Source organism: Drosophila mojavensis, unplaced genomic scaffold, assembly GCF_018153725.1.
Source record: "Drosophila mojavensis isolate 15081-1352.22 unplaced genomic scaffold, ASM1815372v1 contig_36, whole genome shotgun sequence".
NCBI classification, from domain to species: domain Eukaryota; kingdom Metazoa; phylum Arthropoda; class Insecta; order Diptera; family Drosophilidae; genus Drosophila; species Drosophila mojavensis.
Window position 1 is genome coordinate 12,162,608 of NW_025318858.1, and position 24,893 is coordinate 12,187,500.

General features: G+C 35.4%; 1 protein-coding gene across 2 annotated transcripts in view; it reads left to right on the top strand.

The window, feature by feature from the left end:
* LOC6576602 (neurogenic protein mastermind) overlaps positions 1-24,893 on the top strand; it is a 109,030-nt gene that overhangs the window by 77,016 nt on the left and 7,121 nt on the right. For both annotated transcript variants that reach the window (XM_032729404.2, XM_032729405.2), the window contains exons 3-6: positions 13,390-14,062; positions 15,235-15,396; positions 20,019-20,934; positions 22,050-23,566. In XM_032729404.2, coding sequence (XP_032585295.1) covers positions 13,390-14,062; positions 15,235-15,396; positions 20,019-20,934; positions 22,050-23,566 — 3,268 coding nt within the window. The remainder of the gene's footprint in view (positions 1-13,389; positions 14,063-15,234; positions 15,397-20,018; positions 20,935-22,049; positions 23,567-24,893) is intronic.

A 24,893-nucleotide genomic window follows, 5' to 3' on the forward strand; every position in this document is an offset into this window, starting at 1 on the left:
TGGTTAAGCATTTAGCTGGAAAGGCAATATAAATATGGAAATATGTGAAGCACTAAGCAGCTGAAGGATATTATACCTTTGAAACTGATCAAAAATATTTCATAAAATATAAGCATCATTTAAATTTTAATTTAATTTTTTTGTTTAGATTCTTTATTGAAACAGTAGCATACATTTTATAAATTTCCTTGAGTACTTTTATTGGAACTGGTTTAATTAAACATGGCATCAAAAATAAACTACTCAAGCCTTTAATGTAGAATTAGTTGCGCATAGGCTTCATCAAAAGCTTTATACACTCTGTCACAAAGTTAAAAGAGTATATTAGTTATTCAGCTTACTGTCACTCTTTTTTTGTCTGTATAAAAGTAAAACCTCTTTTTTGGCTATCGAAATGAGAAACTAGAAATTTTAGACAGATACCCTTAACCTATAAATTGTTTGTTTAACAACAGTTGCAGAATAAGCCCACAAATAATTGAAAAAATATAGTATTAACGCAAATTAAAGGCAAAAATATATACTCGAATAGTAATCGGCCATTTATAGATTATTAGTTATTATCCCATTAGGGGCCTATTAATAATTGAGTAAACTTAATTGTTCTTTGACCATGAGCGAGTATTATGCAGTTGATCGCACACGATAGCAACTATCTAACTTATTCTGAATAAACTTGATTCATGATTAAGACAGATTCATAGCCTACGGCTATGCAGTCTAGTCTAGTAATAAAGAAAATGTAAATTACGAAAATTTATAGTTTTTTTAAGTATTTAAATTTGCGTTATTTATGTGAAACTATAAAAAAATTGATCAATTATGAAAGCTAGACTAGGCCTTTAAAATTTGAATTTATTTATGAAGTAGCGCAATAAAATTTGTGCCGCTCTATGCGATTCTCAAAGCTGCAAGTCGAAAGAAAAAATGAAAATGAATTGAGCATAAAAGCGAGTTTTAAAGATATAAAAAGTTAATAGGAAATATAAAAGCGGAATATTTGCATATTTCATGGTTGTCTATATATATAAACATATATTATTAAATATTATAATTTGTATGTCAGCTGACAAGCTGACTGTACTTAAAATGATTATAAAATAAATGAGATCGCCTCCGAAAACCCTGAATATGAACAGCTGTGCACTTTCAGCGCTTTCATCTCGAATATACAACTGCATTTATCTTATTCATAACCTTTTCTTTATCTCTTTCTCTTTGCAGGTGAGTAAGACAATAAAAATTTCCATTGAAAATGTTCAAAAGGCACGCAATGAAATCACATGGAAAATATAATCTGTGAAATATCAAAAATCATAATAATGAATAAATAAATAAATAAGAAACCAACAGAATACGAAATAAATTTGCACATTTAACTCAGTCATCGTCACCTTTATGGCTTGTAAACAAAATGCGAAGTGCACTGAAACAACAACAAGTGAAGCAAACTCAACAACAACAACAACCACAACAGCAATGACAACAACAAAATTATTCTGAAGGTTAGCTTATAAATTTCATTTACTCATAAATAAAATTTTTGCAGTACGTTTTCATTGAAACACAGCCAAAAGACTGTGAACAAAATAAGTATTTTTTTTTAATTACATTTAATTGTTTAAATTATTGAGCAATACATAAAAATGCAAATTTTAATCAATTTTTTTGTTTGCCAAAATTATGATTAAAAAATCAAAAAAAAAAAAAAAAAAATTTTTTTTATTTGTATTTATAAATATATATTAATAAATCTATATAAATTCACACATTCTAAGTGCTCACACTCACAAGCCACGCCTCCACACACACACACACACACACAGACACGCCCACGAGCCACTTAGCAACAACAATTGCCATTTGTGTTTGATAAGCTAGAAAACAAAAACAAAAATCAACTTCCCCGCTCGCATAGCCTTAGCCCAGTTACGAAACTAGCGAGTCGGTTGTATTCAGTGTGACCGTATTCTATGCACACACAAAACAGCTGTTCCCCACTTGAGTCTAACCTTAGCCAAAGCAACAGCAAACACAGCAACAACAACAACAGCAACGGCAAGAGAGTGCCGCAAAATGCTAAATCGACTCTGACCCACTGACATTATTTCGCTATATAGCAGCTATAGACGATGACGACGACTGCAGCTACTTAGACAGCAACAACAACAACTACAGCGACAACAACAACAACAACAACGACAACTAAACAAAGTGCAATTTGTCAGCAGGTGGATTTCTGGGGCCGGTTATACAATGTCACACAATAAATACATGTAAAATATACATATAGCATATATGTATATGAATTTATAGCGAGAGACGTCTAGAGAAAAGCAGCTGGCGAGCCGCGTAGAGACTGAGCGCTTCATTCAAATGCCGGAAAGAGAACGACCCTGCTCGTCTATTTCATTTATTTAAATTAGCTGTTAGTTACTACAGATCGCGTGCATACCCTATAAATGATATAGATATTGGGTTAGGGTAACTATGAGAAGCTCTAGTGCTTCGGAAATTATAGCTATATAAATAGCTATGCGTGGTTTGAATACTTTAGAAGCTTAATAATATAGATGAATAAATAAATTAAAAAATAATAAAAAAATATGTGACATTCAATCGAGATATTATAATTAGCTAAATTTATTTTATGGTTATATTTTAAAATTTTTCTTTCTTACATTAGATATTAAACGTCTATGAAACATTTTGATGATCTAGCATATTTAACATAAATTCCAGTTTACATGTGATAACATACGGGCAGTTTTAAGTTAACATTGAATTATATTAAATATTATTCAACAAAACTATAATAAGCATTGTGGTTCATATATAAACACATAAAATAATTTATTTTTTATTTAATAATTTAAAAAACATGAATATTAAATGCTTTTTGATATCTGATCCTATACATGGTATTTAACAGATTCACTGGTATTAACATTATATCTGCACTTATATATGATTCAGTACATTAAGTGCACAATTCACAATCTGTGATTTTTAATAAAGATGCTATATATCATATAGTATATTATATTTTTTGCATACAACAGTTAATGACTACTTAAATTGGGTGTTTAGCAGCTGAATAGTTAAGATCTCGTTATTAAACAAATACAGTCGAGTCTCGTTAAATCGTACCCCGCTAAATGGAGAATCGCGATAAATTGAAAAAAAATTCGATCTCTTGATTCGTTCTCAATAATTCTCGTTAACTTCTTTGTAATTAAAAAACAGCAAAAAAAAAAAAAATTTAAAAAAAAAAAACTGATCCCCATGCCATTTCGAATTATCAGAATTCTACTGTATTTAAATAACGATTGTATAATTGAAATTGAAATGAAATTGCTTTTATATCATTATCTATTGCAATTTAAAAGGTATCAAATTATTTAAGCTTAATATAATTGAGCTTTTTAATTGAAATAACTTTTGTAAATTAAAAACTGAAAAACTTTTCCACCCTTTCAGTTCTGCCAGCATTCTATCTGCCATTTGTTCATACATTTGTTAATTTATTTTCATATATCGGCTTTTTTGTATTTTATTTTACTGAATTTTTTGTTTCTTTTTTTTTGCGATAAATGAAAAGTGAAAACTGTCATCGCACGGCTCGGCAATTAGTTTGTGAAAGCAAAAGCATTTGCTGTACACCCTCTCTCGCACTCACACTCGCTCTCTCTCTCTCTCTCTCCGTCACTTTGCCTTATTTTCATTGGTTTCTCTCTATCTCACTCGCACTCTCTGTTGAATTCGAACAATAAAAACCACAATAAGTGCAAAATTATGTGAGACATATATCAATGTCAATTAATTGCAACAGATTCATGTTAAATCAGAAATACTATAAAAACAGAGATATTTTGTTTGTTGAGCTCATAAAAACGGAATTAATTTATAAATCCGCAAAGGACGATTTTAAATAAGACAAATTGGATTCAGCATAAAAAATAAAATAAATATGTTATGGAAGCCAGTTTCAACAGTTTTTTTTTTTTTTTTTATAATAATAACTAACGAAACTTATCAATAAAATTTATTCAATAGATAATCTTTTTTAAATTATCTTATATATTTCGAATAAAGCATAATAATAATATTTAGCTGAAAAGAAAAATATATAACAAATAAATACTATAAATAATATAAAAAATAAGTAAATGCTTTTAGTATTTATATTAATAAATAGTTCCACCACATATATGTCCTTTTTTTTTTAATTAATTATTTATTTTTCACAGAAAATTAAAAAGACAACACAAAATTTGTTACATCTTTTTTTTATATTAATTCAAAATAATAAAAATTAAAAGAAAAATAAACTAATATTACATTTGCTCACTAAACTTACTTAATTTATGCTTGCCAATTCGTAAAATTAAATAATTCATTAATGCCAAACAACAGTCAACATAAAGTAAACAAATAAACACTCGGAACCGTCAGTCAGGCGACACGTCACATACAAATACTTTATGCTGTTTTTCAAAAATATAATTATTAAAAAAAAATATATATATATATAAATTTATTTATATATATAATAAGTTAGCAACAACAATAAAAACAGCAACAAGGCGGCAATCGAAATACACTTGAACGTGAGTGAAACAAAATTCATGACCCACTTTATAAAACGCTTTTTCTTTCATCCATGACCCACATTATTATTTGTAGCGATGATTGAGCGAGAGCGACTGAGAGAGAGAGGGAGAGAGAGAGAGAGGGATAGCGAGAGCGCGTACTGAGCGTCGCTGAAGCATATTTTTTATATACAGACAATTAGTTACTAAACTGCAGGCTTACAACAACAGCTGAGCAAATGAGCTGAGCCAGACGCTGCAGTGGGCGCCACAGGGTGCTTACGGCGAGGTGGGGCTACGATGGGGGCAGGAGCGGCCTAGGTAGGCGCGCACGCTGCTCAGAGGCTACCCAAACATAGTCAAATGAAAGAGAGGGAGAGAGAGAGAGAGATGGAGACAGGCCGAGAGCGAACTGAGCTTAGTTAGCACAACTTTTTTACTTAGGGGCCAGACAAGTGCCAAGCCACATGAGTGTGCGTGTGGGTGTGGGTATGTGTGTGAATGTCAGTCAGCCGATTGAAGAGACAGAGAGCAAAAAATTAAAACCCACATACTCAAAAAAAATAAAATAAAATAAAATAAACGCACAACTGAATTATGTGCATAAAAAGACTGCAAACCGATTTGCCGTGGAGGTTAAGATCATACTTTGATATGATATAATATCTTATAGATTCGATTAATAGATTTATATAAATACAAGTTCATATATGTATGTATGTAGGCATAAGTTAAGAATATATATATTATTATTACCATGATATTGCATTTAAAGCAAATATATTTTTAGCATAATTATGATTTTTTTGTATACTACTATTATTATGATAGATATAATAATAATTTTCATGATTATTATTTTTAGAACATTTTTGTTATAAATATATTTTTCCTGATTACAAAATTTTCTATTATATATACATGTATGTATATATATTTCAAATTTGTTTTTAAATTAAATTAAATTTGTTTGATATCATATAAAATTATTTAATGTATTTATTATTAGGTTGTATTTTTGTTTATTTTATTTACATTATTTATTATTTTTTTATTATAAAAACTGTTATTTTTTATTTACAATACTTTTTTAAGAAAGCGAACCCGCTCAATTAGTCACCCAAAGTACCTTATATAAAAATAGTTATCAATAAAAACGTATCTGCAAATTTATTTGTATTTTGTTGTCCCAACGCCGACTTTATGTCACTATAATATGCGTCAACGTTTCGAGAACTAGTCATACGAAATTCCATGGAATTCCAAAAAAGAAAAACAACGTTTGTTGTTATTTGCAAAAATATTGATGTCAAGGATATGTGCTTGAGGAAGCGGAAAAAAAATGTGAATCATAAAAAATTAAATGAAATTGTTGACTGTAAAAATATGTACATATATTATATAGACGAATATATAATTATTTCTTTCATTTGTATAGGCATATTTCACCATAAATATGATTGTTGCAGAGTTGAAAAATGGATAGTGAATATAATGAAGAAACTTGTGATATAGATGTGACAATGCAAAACACAGAACAGAACAGAAAATGACTAACTATTATAGTTTTACGAAAAAATAAAAAAAAATACGAATATATACATATGTACAGTTTTGAAATTATCAAAATAAAAATATATATATATATCATAATACACTGGTTTTATGAAAAAATTAGGAAAAAAAAAGAATATATAAATCCTAGAAATTATTAAAATTAAAAAAATATATAATCCTAATACACTTTTTATTATATATAAGAAATAATATGTTTTATATTTAAAATTGTTAAATTTTCTTTATAAATATAAATAATTTTAAAACGCTTTATTTTTTGTTTAATTTTAAAAGTATTTATATACATATTTATTTATAAAATATTTATTATATAATTATTATTATTATTATATTTATTAATTTATTTCATATACTATTAATATTATATTATTATTACTAGCATTACACTATAGGCATTATTCACTCTACTACCATTTGAATATGTAGTATACCCCATTAAAGCAGGTGCTACAGGGTATTACCAAAACAAATAACAGTTGCAATTGAAATACAACAAAATGGGATACATGTTGTAGCCACTGTTTATGTTGGCTTCAGCTCGCTGTTGTTGCGGTTGCTCTGTTGTTGTGGTTGTTGCTGTTGCTGTTGCTGGCTGTCAGACACATTGCCAGCGTTGACATTGTGGTCATTACAGCAAGTACTGTCAATAGTTGTTGTTGTTGTTGCTGCTGTTGCTTGTCATGTTGCCGTTGTCGTTTCTGTTGCACTTTGTCCACTTTGTATTACATTTTCATTGCGCGTGTTATCGCCGACGACGGCGTCGGCGTCGGTGTTCGACGCAGTTGTCACATCCAGCTGCCTGCCTGGCTATTGTTTCAAATATAGCTGTTGCAATTCCTGTTGTTGTTGTTGTTGTTGCTGCAGCTGCTGTTGCTGCTGCTGCTGCTGCTGTTGATACTCTCACTCGTTTGCAATTAATTGTGACTGGCAGCAGCGGCATCGACAACATGTTTGTTTGCGCTGGGGAAATTGCTTGCTGTCTGAAAACCCATCAACAGCAAAGCCCATCAAATTGGATCATTGTTACACATTTCATCTGCTGCTCGCAAATTGCAATCGCTTTTCGCTTGGAAAAAGAAAACCTATTTGATATCGAGCTTTAAGCTTGAACATATTTTTTTTATTTATTTTTTTTTTAATGTGATTTTTCTATTCTATTTAGTATTCAATTACTAAATGAAATCAATTAGAAGCAACTTCTATGAGAGCATGACTCACGCCTCACCTTACACGAGCATTCAAACTCAAAAGCTCACATGTGCGCAATTCTGGTTTTCATTACTCACACACACTGAGGCGAAAAATTTCAACAATTCCAGCATAATTTACGTGGCGTCGTAAAAATCTCTTTTGGGGTTTTTGATTATGGGCTAGCAACAGCAGCAGCAGCGGCAGCAGCAGCAGCAGCTACCGAGTTGAGTCCCAGCGGCGACTGCTTACAAGTTCAGCATCACGTAGACCAAACCTAAATCGTAAAAAAACACATACAAAATGTTTAAGCTTCGCCCCGAGCAACAGCAGCTTCCTCTGCGCGAGAGAGATAGAGCGAGAGAGTGAGTGAGAGAGACATAGGTTGAAGAAAAATTACTTTCTTGTTTCCATACACTGCGTATGAGTAATTTTTATGTGTATTGCAATATTTACAGATTGCAGAGCTCTGCCCGTAACATCATCATCGCTATCATTATCATTATCAGCATTGCCATAATCATTACGTTTATCATTATCAATTTGTCTTAAACGCTCGCTGAGGTGTTTGAGCTGGGCTCTTCTTTGTCAGCTATTAAATATAATCTAGAATATTTGAGCAGTTCTTTAAATATGATTCATTGCTCTGTCCTTGACAGATATTTACTCTATAAGAGATTGCCTCTCAAAATATTTTGACTAAGATTTGAATGTCTTAAATTGCTAGTTGGCTTCCATTCATTTACAATTTAAATGGAAATAACTTTGAGCATGGACTTTAACATTGCCCCGTTATTCATAGCTTAGAAAGTATATAGATAGTGAAAGTTATTTAAGCTTCGTATTGGCGATATTTGATTTATATGAGTTTTAAAAGGTAATTAAATCTTCGTGTCATCCCATTAAAAACATTTTGACAAATACAAAATCTATAGGACTTAAATTTAGCGAAAACTTAAAGCTTGGGGAGTATTACAGCTGCCTAAGCATAGCTTTGAAAGCTCATTTGCTTGTTTTGAAGCTTAGAATATAGTAAACTGTTTTTATTATTTGGTTAAAGTGATGCAAGATTTTTATTTGCTTTGTGTAAGCTTTGAAAGCTCATTAAATATTGAGCCAGTTCATTTATAATCAGCTTGACATAATGCCTTGCCTGTAAGGCTTGAATAAATCAAAAGTTTTATGCTGGAAAATGATTACATTTTTACAACAATCTCTTTGAAGCTCATTTAATTTTTGACTCCGCTCATTTTGATTAAATGTTGCACATCTGGCGTGAAAACCTAAAAGAGAATCAAATTTGTTAGCTTTTAAACTGAAAACTTTACAATGATATATTCTCATAAATAAAGCTTTGAAAGTTCATTAATTTCGTAAAATCAACTGCTTTTGTACACAACCTTAGAGAAGGAAGGCCAGAAGATGCAAAGAGAGCGAAGGAGAGGGAGAGAGATTAAGAGAGAGAGAGAGAGAGAGTAAGAGATTGAAAGAGAAAGAGAATTATTTACATACAAGTAAAGCTTAAAGCATAATAATGATAATACTTCCGTATATTTAGGCCTTAGAGTAACAAGCTCCACGAATTCTTATTGAATCATTAATTCTTATCGAGTTTTCTTATATGAAAGATCCAGGCGTTTCCGGGCTCTCTTCTTGCAGTACAGAGAAAACTCAGACAATATTTTATTTGGCTTCTTGCTGTAACTTTATCAGTTAGGCTCAGTTAATAAAGTCACAACTATGTGACATTTCTTGTAATATCACTTACAATTTCTCCACCCACAATTGAAGGCATTCGCAGTTCGCAGTTGACAAGAGACTGCCAAGTGCTACGGCACTCACTTCAGCTTGATCTCTAATTGCACTCTTGAAAGTCAACTCCAATGCAGCGAAGCGTTAAGAAATCTACAGTTCCCTTTTATTTTTAATGCATTTATTTATATTTATATGTATGTATCTATAGCTTACGTGGGACCACCCGGCAACTAGAGTTGGATAGTGGCTGGTGACTAGTGTCCAGCGACCGAGTTTTTGACTTTGCTTTTCTTTCTTTTTTTTTTTTTAATTACATTATATGCATAATAAAGGCCTCTCAGCTGGAGCCCCAAAGAGATTGCGACTGCGAGTGCAAGCAAAAATAATTACAGACACTGAACGCCAAGAGTTAGCGATGTAATCAGCATAAAGTCGAGCTGAATTGCTGCAGCGGCTTAAGCTTGGTAATGGAATATGATGCAAACAGAGATACCCTGTAAAATGGCAAGCTAGAAGTATATAATATAGATAAAATTTAGATGAAATATAGAAAAAATATATTTAAAATGTAGATTTATATATAATTTAAATACAATATTTAAGGAAATTGAGACGAAATATAGAGAATAAATAATTAAAATGAAGTTAGAGTATAGATAAATATTAATTAAATATAGATGAATACAGATCAAATATAGTTAAAATATTGGGAAATATATAGATAGATGTGAAATAAATTGTTTCATATGATTCGATAGTTTATGGTAGAATTTATTTTTTTAAATCAAGCTTATATAATTTTTCTAAACTAGTATTTTTTAATAAATTAAATGAAGAGTAGGCTAATATATAAAAAAATATTGTTATATTTTAATATGTTTGTTAATTTTAAAGTTTTAAAATATATTTTTCCAAAATAATTCCAAACAATATAACAATTGGATTCTTTGAACAGTTTGCCTATAGAAATTATGCTACAAATATTAAGCCGATTATGAATGAAATACAAATTTCAAATCCATCTATTCTCAATCTAAGGCGCTTCATTTATAGCTTTTATAAATAATAAACTAAATAATAGTAAATAAAACTATCCCATAACTTAATTTACCCAACTTGCACAGGCAATACGAAGTATGCACAGAAGTTGCTAAAAAAAAAAAAGTTGATTCAAGCGCCGAGCGCTCGCCAGGGAGCAGGCAGAACTGCGACCAAAGGCGGAGGTGACGGACAGTTGGCCAAAAAAGAAAAAAAAAAACGGAATAAACAAGAAGCAAAGAAGAGGGAGAGAAAAAAAAACTGTGAATGGCCGCCCTATGCAATGAGCGCGAAAATGAGTGACGTACAAGCAGCGCTGCTGCGCCGCGCCGCCCAGTGGCTGCCCCTCCATCCGTCCGTCCTTCCGTTTGTCCGCCCGTTTGCTTGGCCTACCCAAATGGTTTCCCTTGACAGGCGCAATAATTGTGCAGATTCTTTCTGTGGCTGACTTATTTTATTTTATTTCTTGCTGTTGTGGCTCTGGCCTGACAGGGCGACACATTAATGTGCCAGCTAGCAGTTGATGACGAAGATGATGGTGATGATGATGACGATGAAGGTGATAATCATAACGAAGTTGGGGTATTCTATTTGGGCATGGCGCACGGAGCGTATGATTGACGCGCTTAATTAAAGAAGCTAGCGCATATAAAGCGCAGCGTTAATTAATTAAATTACAATTGATGCAGTTGCAGCTGACTCTTGTTTTTTGTTGTTGTTGTTGTTGTGCTTATCATTGTTTGGACTCTGCCAGGCCATAAATACATATAAATATTACTATATCTATATATGTATATATAAATACGTATGTGTATATACATATATCTATATATTTCTGTATTATCACAGTGCTCATAGCGTTAATTTCACAACTTATCAATCCGTAGGCTATCGATTCGTCGAAGACGAATCGTCGAAGAAGAAGAATCGCACAGAAATTCGCTCGATTTCTCATTTCATATTTACTCAACCTGAATTTAACTTTCGTTTAACAAAACATTTGACATCCACGATGACAAAGCAAATTGAAAGAAACACAAAAGGGGAAACACCTGTAGGTATATTGTGAAATTTGTGATATATATGTACATATGTATGTATTATATATGTACATGTATATAAAGATCAATATGTGTGCATAAGATTTGTTAATAAAGTTAAATATTTTAATATTGTATGAGCAGAAATCTTGGAGGCAATTTAATTAATCTATTAAAATTGTAATTATTAAAATGTAAATAGAAATGAAGTTTTTATAAGAGATTGCATAAAAAATATATTTTATATTGAATTAATATCAAAATGATTAAGATGAAACGATGCTCTTTATAAATGTACACATAATAAGCAAGTAATAAAATTGCTGTCGGGCGTTATTGACTTTAGAATACTCATCTATACACACGAACCAAGCGCTAAGCGGTTGGGTATAATATATACTATATATACTATATACTATATATATTATATATATTTTTATTCAAATCAATAGAGCAGTAAAGCTATACAAAGCTGTGCAAAATATAATTTACCCCGATTTGCCACACCCCCAATATTATATGGAAATATTTATAATGTTGACCTATTGTTGTCTTCGCAATTGTACAAATATTGATTCTCTAGCACTTAAATTAATCATGGTGGAAAATGCATTTTTCCGATTCGCCACGCCCCTAGTGGGCGAGGGTATACACGAGTATATGTTCCAAATTTCAAGTTTCTAGCTTCAATAGCGATGAAATGGGTAGACGTACAGACGGACGGAGAGCAAGCCGCACATTGCACAAAGCCAATATACTCATTTCGGTTTCGCGAATGAGTGTTAAATTTATTTTAATAGTTCCCATACTGAAAATATATTTTTATAGCTGCTACGCTCCAATTAAAAATTTCCGCCATAATAATTCCAAATTATAATGAAAAATGCAAACAAGAATTTCAGTTTTTTTGCAAATGGTCTTTACGTAAATAAAAAGCAAATAATGTGCCACACTTTGGGCGCACAAAGTAAACAATTAATCACGTAACCAAATACATGCGAAAAATAAATAATAAAAAAAGGAAAGCCAAAACAAAACAAAATGTACAAAAAGGCAAAGAATTTTAAAGACAAAAAGCAGCCATGACAACGCCAGCGGCAACAAGAACTGTAAGGAGAAGAAGAAGAAGTAGAATATGATGAGGACGAACAACCACAATATTAATATGACAAATGCTTATGACGCTGATAACCACTTGAATGGCGCAGACAGCGACAAGACCAAAAACTGAGCTCTGGGCTCTGGGCTCTGGGTGGATCTGTTTGAGGCATTTGGGCCGAGTTGCGGTTCCGGGCTGAAGCAAGCAAAGCTGACAGCATTAATTTCACTCACGTTGCGGTGGGCGTGACAACGTGTGGGTGACGGCTGCACCGGGTGCTGCTAAAGATTTTCACGCCAAATAATTTGCCTAAGTCAGCGGGCGGACAGCAACTGTATTTAACCTGAAAAAAATTATATAAGTATATATGTATTTATATATTATTTCGTGGTAATTGCAAATGCATAAATACTTCCCAAAATTGGCATTGTAATTATGGGTATTTAAAGAAGAACTCTAAGAAGTCATATAAATATGCCTCTAGAGCAAACTGTAAGCCTCTCTAGGCGATTCACAAGAATGAGTCTATTTTTTTTGACAGGTATGCTTAAAAAAAATTCCCGGTATATAATTTTAAGGAGTTTACCTTAGGCATCAAACAATGGATGGGCTGCTCTATACAATTCGCAATGTCTTATAAAGCTCAAAAAAAAAAAAAAAAAAAAAAAAAAAAATTATATATTGCTATTATATATTAATAAAATATAAAAAAAATTATATATTATTAAAAAAATTTTAAGCTATAATTTCGTTTAGAAGTTGAGTTTACAATAAATCTACATAAACATAAACTAAATATACACATAAAGGAATATACCCCAAGAGATAACTTTATATTTTATGTGCAAATCAAAATGTTCGCCTCTCTATGCAATTCACAAAATGCAAATGCCTTTGATAATATGGCGTTGTAATCGAGTCAGCACATTAACTCGTGATTGAGGCCTATTTGCAAGACATTTGCATGCTGCCTAAAGCGTGTGTGGGGCAAAGTCAAGAATTAGGGCCAAGGTCAAAACTTTTCCAAAATCAAATATTAAAAAAAAGGCTATAAAATCGTCTACTAATCGACTATTCTTTGTTTTCTGCTCTTTCGCAGGCTTAGCCCAGGTGACTTACCAGATCATTGGGCCTCAGGTACAGCAACAACAAAAGGAACAAACGCAGCAGCTCTCGCTGGCAACAACAACAAGCACAACAGCAACAACAACCACAGCAGCAACATCAGCAGCAGCAGCAGCAATAGCAACAGCAACCACTCAGTTTGCAATCTGCCGCGCTCATCACCGGCCGCTGCGACCGCAGCCGTTACAATCGCAGCCACTGGCGGTAGCGTGGTAACTGGCCCCGGCCCCCTCCCGGCACCAGTGGCGCAGCTGCAGCACGGATTGGCGCCCAGCACGCCACTGCAGCGCGCAACGGCAGCGGGTGGCGGAGGCGCTGGTGTTGCAGGCGCCACGACCTCACCCACAGCCCCCTCACCCTCGCCAGCAGCAGTTGCCAACAATCTGCTCACCCTGCAGCAACAGCAGCAGCAACTGCTCTACCAGCAGCAACATCATCCACAACACCAGCAGCACCCGCAGCAGCCGCAGCTCAACTCTCATCATTCGCATCATAGCAAAACAGCGGCAGCTGCCGCCGCAACGGCGCACATTGCAGCTGCATTGCAGCGATCGGCCATTATGAACGCGGTGGCATCGCCGATTCCTGCCAACTCTGCGACGCCGGGTCGCAAAATACGTCGCAAGACGGATACCAAAATTAATTTGGTAAGTATTAAGCACTACAAAATAAACTATAATGTTATATCTGAATAATAAATATCTGAAAGTATGAACCCTAAAGCTACACTTAAAAAAGCTGCAAAAATTTTTACATTTTTATTTTCCATTTTTTAAATTCTCGCTATAAATTCAGAAGAAAATGTTTCAAAACGAGTATTAATATAAAATAAAAGTCCTATTTAAGTCTAGGAAGCTTCAAAGCCAAATTCAAAATATTAGCAGTCTTAAAGAAAAAGCCCTTTCTCAAGTCAGTTATAATAATAATTTAATAAAATAATATTTTTTCTATTATTTTGTCTATTGTTATTTAGTTCCCTCATTAATTTAGCAACTTTAAAATTGCTTTTGAGTTTATTAAAGCTTTATAAGATGTATATGATGTTTTTATATAACTTAAAGTCTGAATAGAAAATGACTGAATTATGAATTTCAGGGCATACAGTTTTATTAATCTAGCAGCACTTTCATTAGTCTTTCATGAAATTTAATGCAAAGCTTAATTCAGCTGAAGAGAAATATCTAGCAGAACTCAAGTATTTTTTTTCCAAGTATACTATTAGTAAAACAAAGATTTAGCAGAAATTCAGCTGCAATATAAACGTTGTTATTATTTGAAAAAAAAAAAAAACAGTTAATATTTATTTATTTTATTTATTTTGACCTTACAGTTTGGAAAGCTACTACTTATCTATCTTAAAATATCTAAAAAATTCAGCATACCCATTTATGATTATTATCATACAAAGCTTTCATAGCTTTTGTTATCAACTATATAAAGAAAGGGTTTAGTCTTGAATAATTCTACATGTAATCTGCGCGCTTTTATTATTCTTTGTCTAAAATAATCGTTGCTGAAGAAACTCTTTATATCAAGTGCAATCGCTATACATATATGTATGTATATAGACATATTGAATATAATTTTATAAATATATGTAGACAGTACTTTTAGAGGAGCTTTAAATAAAAATGATTTAAGCTTTTAAAAACTTGTGTAAATACAAAGATTAATCGAAACGTTTTCAGTTCATGTCAATAGATAAAGTTTTTGCATAAATAATTATAATAAATAATATAAACTAAATAATAATAGAATACAGCTCTTTAATTAACCCCTAAAAGTTACTTTAAACAAATTGAAATATTTGTTTTTACAGCCACAATCACAAATAAACAAATGCAACAATGAGAAGCGACGTCGGGAAATGGAAAACAATTACATTGAGCAGCTCTCCGAATTTCTGCAGCTCAATAAACGTGGAGATATGACATCAACGAAACCGGATAAGGCGGCAATATTAAATCAAGTGGTTCGAACGGTAAGTCAAACTCAAGAAGATGGCTTCAATTCGCAGGGCTATTATGCAAAACTAATAACGGCAACAACAACAACAACTTCGACAATCAATCAAAAAACTCATCAAACAAAACTAATAAGCAAAATGTTGAACAAGTTGTCGTGGAGCAAGCGACGTGAACCCTGGGCCTCTGACCGGAATAACTAATGATCAATTAGGATAGACAAATCCCCAATGTAATTTCTATGCACTTCTGTTGCTGTTGTTGTTCTTGTCTTTTGCTATTTTGGCGACACCCGCGTTTCAATTAAAAAGCAATTATTTTCAAACCGCAAAGAAGATTAAAATAATAATACGCATGAAACACGGCCACTGAGAGAGCTAGATAGACACAGAGGCAGAGCGACAGGGAGAGACGGAGAGAAAAAGAGAGGGCAGCTATGGAGCCCATAGAGACTTTTCGACTGACGTAATTTTATATTACTTTGTTTTTATACTCATTCACGAAAATGAAATGAGTATATTGGTTTCGTGCAATGTCGCCCTTTCCGTTCGTCCTGCCGTCTGTCCGAATTGAAGCTAAAGACTATGAATACCTTCGATAAACTATGATCAAAAAAATATATGGTGGGTAAGTCTATGCCCCATGGGGGCGTGGTAAATCGGGAAAAACTGCAGTTAGAAATTCGAGAGATCGTAAAATGAATTAGGCACCGTTTGGGCCGTGAATGAGTAATCTGCAGTCGGTAATACCCGACTACAACGTTCTTATTTGTTCTTTTTTATTTTTTTGCCTTTTTGCATTTTGCTGGTCTGCAAGAGGAATTTAATTAATATTTTTATTCAATTTACATAAATTTATTTATGTTTCCATTGACAGCGATACGCGGTTCATTCTCGTCATGTTATTTTAGGCTTGTGCTTTTGCTCTCTCTCTCTCTCTCTCTCTCGCTCTCCCTGCGTATGTGTGTGTGTGTATTTCTTTTATTGGTTTCAGGTAGCCTAAGCACTTTATTATGCAAATCATAAGCGCCACGCTTTGCCGAACTTCAAAAACAAAATTCAACGAAAAAAGAAAACAAAAAAAAAAAAAGGCAAAAAACAACAAAGTTAAACAAAATACATAATACATAATAATTTTATTTAACTGTGCAGCTTGTAAGCTAAGCACAAGTTAAAGCAATTAATAGGAGTTAGCATATGGCTGGCTACCAATTAAGGGTATTCCCTCTACAAAGTGACAAATTAATAATAAATAAATTCAATTAAATGTCGCTCTGGTGCGGAAGCTATATGAGCTAAGCTAATTTGAAATTATTAAGGTAGCCAGCTAAATAAATATTGAATTAATTTAGTTAGGCAATTATGAGCATTCATTATTTAACATAATTAAACTGAAAAGCTTTTAGTCAAGTAAATAACTATAAAATATTTACTATGTAGATGGGATGAGGTTTTAGCTTCTGATTTAAATATACATAATTAATTTAAATTTTTTGTCAGGTTTTATTTAACTTCTTTGAGTTCTACACATTTGCTTGAATTTTTCAATTTAATTTTTGTAAAATATTTACCAATGAATTGTAAAAATTGTACATTTGCTTAAATGTTTACACTTTAATATTATTATAAAATATTTACCAAGTAGTATACTACACATCTTGTGGTTTTATCTAAAGTTTGAGTGCTTCCATTGTAACTCAAGCTCTAAAGATTTGCTTAAATAATTCACATGAAATCTTAAGCTTTAACCTTCACATATATTGCCAGCGAAAGCTTTTACACTCCGCTTACAACTATTCGGAAAGCCATTGCATATTCTGAGCTACTTCAACGCCGACCTCTAGTCTCAGTTGCTTTTCTGTTTTGTTCGCCTATTTCGCCCGACTGTGGCTTAAGTTCGGCTCAGTAGCGCATGGAGAGCTGAAAGCGCTGCTTGCGCCCGGGCTTAGTCAGTTGAATTGTCGCTGCTGTCACTCAGCGAGCCATTTTTACTCAGCTGCTAGCCGAGAGTGAGTGAGAACGTAAATGCGAGAGTGCGTGTGCGTGAGTGAGTAAATGTGTGTGAGTGTAAGTGTGAGGCTCAATTCAATTCTATACCATTTTTTGGCAACTTGAGAGTGTGGTAACTGCGTTCCACCTAGAACTTGCTGGAAAACATTGTTATAGAGCTTATAGCTATAGCACTTAAAAGTGAGCTATCAAATATTATTATTATTTTTTAAGAATCATTTCTGCAAGTTTATCATTTGAGCACAGTTGGATGTTCATTAATTTCGGATTGCTGGCGACACTTCCCTCATCCATCCACTATTTTATTTTTATTGTGAAAACGAGACGCTCTCATTGTTTTCCCATACGCAGATGGTATTTACCCCTTTTATTGTGTTGGGATCTGTTTCAGCTTTTGGTTTGCTTTCTGTTGTTGTGTTTGTCTGCTTTGCTTCGCATCTGCGTTTTTTTTTTCCCCCGAAGCTCTCTCAAAATTCGCACATTACCTGATGCGATCAATTGAAGCTACAGGCCAAAGCCCGCAAAAAAAAAAAAAACGCACACTCGTGCATATAAAGAACAAAAAGTCCAGACACGTTTTAGACATATTCGTCATTGCATGCCCCGGTTTATGTTGTTCTTGTTGTTGTTTATTTTATCATTTGACTGATATTTTCGGAGTGCCTTCACCCCGAAAAAAAAAAGAATTTTTTGTGTGCCCGTTGCTTGAGCAACTTTTCCTGGTTGGCTGGCGCACACAAACATAAAGACTTATACACACACGCAGGCGTATACAATTGTACTCACTGACACAGATGCGAGCTTCCTTCCAAACAAAAAGAAGTAAAAGCTCGCTCTGCGCTCTGCGCGATTGCACTGGCAGATCAACGAACTGCGTTTGTTTTTTGGCGATGACGTCGCACTTCGCACTTCGCAATTTCATATTTCTTTTTGTTATTGTTTATTTGTGTGCAACAGTAAGAGCAGCTAAAATAGCAACAAGAACAAGAACAACAATAACAATAACAATAGCAGCAGCAGTAGCAACAGCAAGCAGCAGTGGCAGCGTCAGCGCCAGTTTCTTCGCCGCCCTCTCACACAAGGTGCAAAGGCAATGGGTGATAACAAAACACACACGCACACGTTCACACACATACTGGCATACAGCCACTGTCATACAAACACATTTACGCTTTCGTACGTATCACACGTGAGCCGGTAAACAAATGTCTGGAGAGGAACAACAGCAGCAGCACACATATGTAGCGTGAGAGCGTCAGATAGAGAGCAGCGCTTCGTCAGCTTTTGCCTTCTTTGTTGTAGTATTCGTATATTTTTGCCGTGTTTTCGGGTTTCTGCTTCTTCTTTTTCTCTTTTTATTTTTTTTAATACAATAATACAATTGCATCAAAAAATTTGTGTTTAGTATTTCGGCAACTTTGTGACAGTGCTGAGTGTGCGCAACGTTTCTGTGATTTTTAATTGCTTTTGCTTTTCTCGTTCACATTTCTGATAGTGAGTAATTCGGCACTAAATCTAAACTACTTTATTTACACGCACATGTAAATATGTATGTAAATGCAATACAATAAAAGTGAGTGAGTGGATAGAGCCATTGACATGCGTCGTTCAAGTTGATTGACCTTGAGTGTGCTGTGAAAATTGTGAAATTTCAATGCGTTCGAACTGCGTCTTATGACTTTTCAAAGCAAACAATAATAACAACAATATTATTGCGCTTTCATTGGGAGTTCTCTTGTTGACTTTTGTTGTGATTATGCTGTGCTTGCATTCGCGCATGTGTATGTGCGTATCTGTGTGTGAGTGTTTCGCCTGTGTCAATGACTCAAAGCTCAAACGCGCGCGCAAAAATTTGCGTGGCGAAGTAAAAATATAATACACACACATACACGCATATCTATGAGCACACACTTGCAGAGTGAAGAAATGAGATGAAATGCGGTTTATTGCACTTCATTGTGTAAACACGCTGAGAGCGTGCGACGCCGACGCACGATGACCATACGAGCTTTTGGCTCGCTCTCCTTTTCTACTACTCGCGCCAGAAAGCTTTGCGCAAACAAAAACAACAGCAAGTGATGGAACTGCTGTTGATCGCGAAGCAGGCTATAATAATTATTTTGAGTGTAGCTCAATTTTTTTATTGTACTGTTGTTCCGTTGTGTTTTTGGTGTTTTTTTTTTTTTGTTTTTTTTTTTTTTTTTTTGCGTTTTTGCTGTAGTACATAAAATGAGCTTTGTCGAAAATACTTCCGCATGGTAAACATTTAACTTGAAAATAGAGTTGCAGGCGCGCTGAGTGAATGTGAATTTAAAAATAATAATTAATTAAAAAATATCTTTTAAATGAATATTTGATTCATACATATAAATGTGAATAAATATATCAAATATATTAGGTATATATTAATACAAGTACAATTTAATTAAATACTTTTTTATACAAAAAATTTGAAAACCATTAACCATTTAAATAAATATTATAATAAAAATTATTTTAAAATAACTTGAAATATTATTTGTGAAATATAATTTCATAACTTATGATCGATATTTAAATAATTAAATTTAAAAGCAAACCATTTAAGAACAGGTTTAATTCAAATTGTTTTCTCTTATCATAATTTACAGTATCGTGATATTTGTGACAAAGGCCAAAGCCGTGATATATCCTCAACATCTACCAATAATAACAACAACAACTCCACAACAACGACCAACAACAATAACAATAATAATAACAATAACAATAATAATACTAATAACAACAACAACAACAACAACAATAGCCACAAACCACAAGCAACCTCAACGCGCTGCCCACGCTGCGCCACCGACAACTGCTCGATACACCCTGTGCAACAGGGCGAAGTCTCATCAACAGAGCCACCATTGCCAGAGCCATCGCTGCTGAACGGTCAAGTGCCTGAAATATCCGCTTACTTTGAAGCGCTCGAGCATTACATTAGCTCCGTCGGCTGGGTGCTGCTGCAGGTGAACGCTAACGGCATCATTGAGTCCTGCACGCAGAACATACGCGAACTGATCGGCTATGAGAAGCAGGAGCTCTTCCACCAGCCTCTCTACCGATACCTCTATGCGGGGGATCACGCCAAACTGGAGCCGATCATAAACAACATGTACAGCAGCAGCAGTGGCAGCGGTGGAGGCGGAGGTGGAGGTGGAGGTGGAGGAGGCGGTGGCGGTGGCGGTGGCGGTGGCGGTGGTGTAGGCACGGGAGCTGGCTCAATTGGCGGCTGGGGTGATCTCGATGAGCTGAACAATGGCAATGCGTCACAGCAATCGGCTGGTTCCAATTCCAGTTCCAGTGCTGGCAACGGCGCTGGCACGGGACCAGGCGCCAACATCGGTGGAGCATCCAAATCGAAGCGCAGCATCTCCACCAAGGTGCGCATGCTAGTCAAGGATACACGACCGGCCACACAGACCTCCTCCAACTGCGATGCCATGGACCAGAAGCCGCTCAGGCCGTCCGGACACCAGGACAAGTATGAAGAGGTCGTATTGATAGCGGCGCCAGTGAAGGGTGAGTCCTTGAGAGCAATGGCAAGTCTAGGTTTGGGTATTGTTTTAATGCAGAATGATTTTGAAGAAACGACAGATTAGTAATATTAGAGGGGAGATATAAAGAGGTAATAAAATAGAAGTGTGAATATTCCAGTAATTAAAAATAAATAATGGGTATAAGAACAAGAGATCTCCCTTTTCCAATATTTATTTTAGTTATATTAAACGATATATGAGGCAAGAAAAACACAATTTGTAAGAGATCCAGCAAATAAAAGGGTAGGTAAAATGATCTAGTAACGTTTCTTAAAGCTAAACTCAATGGGGAAAAATGAGAAAGTATTTAGAAAAACTTATAAACGAATAAAACATATAAAAGAATCATACGGAAAACATAGAAATCGACTTGCCGCGACAGTTAAAAAATTATGTAGGAAAGAAACGATTAAGCACAAACCTTTCCATATATCATCGTAAATATCATACATAATTAATTAATTACTTAATTATTAGGGATACAAAGATGAGATGATAATGTGGAATAAATAGAAATATCATTTATCTGGATATATCTTCCACTTTTCTGAAATATAAATGAGGGTAACTGCGAAAATAATTGGAAATTATTCAATTCAACAATAAATCTATTTATGACTAGAGCCAAATACATAAAACATTTATTTTATGAAGATGCAGAGATAAAGATAATAGAATACAACTAGCTCTACTTTCTGTCTGCATACATTTCTTGCAAAATTGATTAATATTGATATAAAATTAATGTTGTCTTATAGAGTATGTCTATATATGATATAGTTATTCAAATAATACAAAATTTCTCAAAGAAATAAGTTTTCTAATTTATTCAAGAAAGGCAGGAAAGGAGCAACAAATAAATAAACTTATATGAAATATAGGAAATATGGAAATAGAGTATACTCAGACTATTCGAACTTCTGAGTTTTAAAGTGCAGTAAACAAGAAATAAGGAAAGAAGAAGTAGAAGTAGTAGGCGAAATTATGTCAATAAAATGATCTTCAATGCATTTCAGTTAAAGCAATACCTAAAACTGGGTTATGGTTCGTTTCATAGATCAGAATTGGACAATTGAACTAAACTTGTTACATTTGCAGATGACGCCGATGCGAGCAGCTCAGTGCTGTGCCTGATCACCAGGCCGGAGGACGAGTCGCCGCTGGAGATCAATATGCAGCAGCATGTGCATCAGCAGCCCATCGAGCAGATGACCTTCAAGCTGGACGGGCATGGGAAAATACTCAGCCTGGACGCGACGGCGCTGCGTGAGCCATTCAAACAGCATCTGCAGTCGTGGGTGGGTCGCCTCTGGCAGGATCTATGCCATCCGCACGATCTATCGACGCTCAAATCGCATTTGCGCGATATTCAAGACTCGACGGCGGTGCGTTCGCCGGGCAGCTCGGTGGGTGGTCCCGCCAGCGGTGGCTCCATATCGAATGTTATATCACGTCCATTTCGGCTGCGCCTCGGTGCGCCCGATGTCTATGTGCATGTGAAGGCCAATTCGAGACTGTTTCTCAATCAGACGCCGGGCGAGAGTGATTTCATAATGTCCGTGCAGACGCTGCTCAATTCGGAGAACGATATGAATTGCAATAATACGGGAGTGGGCGGCAGTGGTGGTGGTGTTGGTTTAGGTCTGAGTCAAATGTGCGCCATGTCGCCGGGCGCCTCGCTGGCCAGTTCGCTGGTGAATACGCTCTCGATGGAAGCGCTGGGGCATAGCTCCTCCACATCCTCGGCGGCGTCTGCGCTGTTGCCCACGAATCTGTTGGGCGGCCTTGTTGGCGGTGGACAGCACAACAACAACAACAGCAGCAACAACAACAACAACAACAACGGCAGCAGCAGCAACAACAATGGCAGCAACACACAAACCACAAATGTGGGCGGACCGCTCATGACCTCGGCCATCATCAATGGCAGCGGCATGCAGCAGCGTCTGAGCAATGCCAGCGGCTCCTCGGCCAACTCGTCGGCGGCAACGTTGGTGAATGCGTTCACCGCATCGCCGGCGCCCGGGGAGCATTCGTTTTATGGCAGCGATGCGTTTGAGTTTGATATTGCACATTCCTCGTTCGACATGGATCCCAGCGGTGGGGTGGGCGGCTGGTCCGATTCGCGTCCCAATTCGCGGGCATCTGTTGCGACGCCCGTGAGTACGCCGCGTCCGCCCTCGGGGCATGGCTTCAGTCCGGCCGTATGCGCCTCGCCAGCGACGCCCTACCAATTGTCGTCCCATTCGGCAGCCAGTTTGCCCTCGCCGCAATCGAATGCAAGCGCCGGGGCCGGCGGCAGTTACGGTTTCAATTTTCACTCCTACGATCCGGCGGACACCAAGCCGGACAAAGAGCAACAGCAGCAGCAGCAGCAGCAGCAAGGCAGCAGCAGCACCAATGCCAGCAACAGCAACAACAATGCGCTCATAGGCGGCGGTCTGCCGAATGGCGTTGGGGGTTTGCTGCTCAGCCAACAGCAACAACAGCAGCAGCAGCAGCAACAACAACAGCAGCAACAAACACTTCCGCAAGAATCATCGGAGCGACTGCGTCATCTGCTAACCAAATCAGCCAGTGGCCTGGGCGGCGGTGGCCTTGGTGATGATGAAAAGGTGAGTACTTCATCTGTTATTCATTGAATATTCAATAATTCAATTCACATTCAATTCACATTCAATCATTGCAGCGCGTTGCACTCATATTGATCTTTCAATTTTTTCGAAACACCTGTTAGTTACTATCAATCAATCTATATGAATATTAAGGAAAGACTGAAAAAAGCGTTCGAACTAATATCCCAAATTGCTATCTGATACTTAATAGTATCATATTCTAACCAAAGAAAACAAGTAAGAAGGCTCCAGTCGAGACTGCTCGACTGGGAGATACCCTGAACCCTCCAAGCTGATATTCTAATCATTCTGCACTTCTTTTACATACATACACATCCACTTATAGGCACGCGCTCTGCTAACTGCGCAGTCAGCAGTGATTTATTTGTTGAATAATTTCTTTTGTAGACATACAATCTTTATGAAACTTTTAGAGCGTAATCATATGGTTAAAATGTGTGTACATTCCAAAGCACAAGTCTCTAGTACTTGAAATGCGTTTTTTATAAATTGGGGGCGAAGGGGGCGTGGTATCCAAAATCTGTAAATTACAAAATCTTTGTGTCCATTAACTCTATATACAACGCAAATTTGAAGTCTCCAGGTTTAAAAGTGTTCAAACTAGGCTGAAAAAACCAAGTCGATTTTTCGATTATTCTCGATAAAAATGTTATCGGACGAGTTATCGAAAAAATAAAGCAAACTCGTACTGCCTATGGTATACACGAGTATGCATGCCAAATTTCAGCTCTCTAGCTCTTATATCTTCTGAGATCCTTTTGCTCATACGGACGGACGGACGGACGGACGGACGGACGGACGGACAGACGGACAGGGCTATATCGACTCAGCTCGTCGTCCTGATCAAGAATATATATACTTTATGGGGTCTGCGATGATTCCTTCTGCCTGTTACATACTTTTCACAAAACCATTATACCCTGATTTCCCATTTTCAATGGGTTCAGGGTATAATTAGCAAAAATATCATAAATCCTAACCTACTTCTAATTCAAGATATCAACAGGTCTATAGAAATTTGTGAACAAACTCTAAAATGCTAAGCTGAGTTCTTAAGATCCTTTGTTGCTATTCTTCTTCTTAGCTACTTATATTTCTAAACTTATATTAAGAGTAATATTTACATTAAAAATATTGCTGAGATCCTTTGAGTTCCTATCCATTTTTTTCGGCTTCTAAGAAGTAAAAGCGCAGGCAAAAGGAGGCGTGGAGGTTCTTTGTATTTATAATAATATTTTATTCATTCAATATTTTAAAGCTCAAACTTGTTTTTTTTTTTTTCAAATTTCATATCTGTTATTATTTG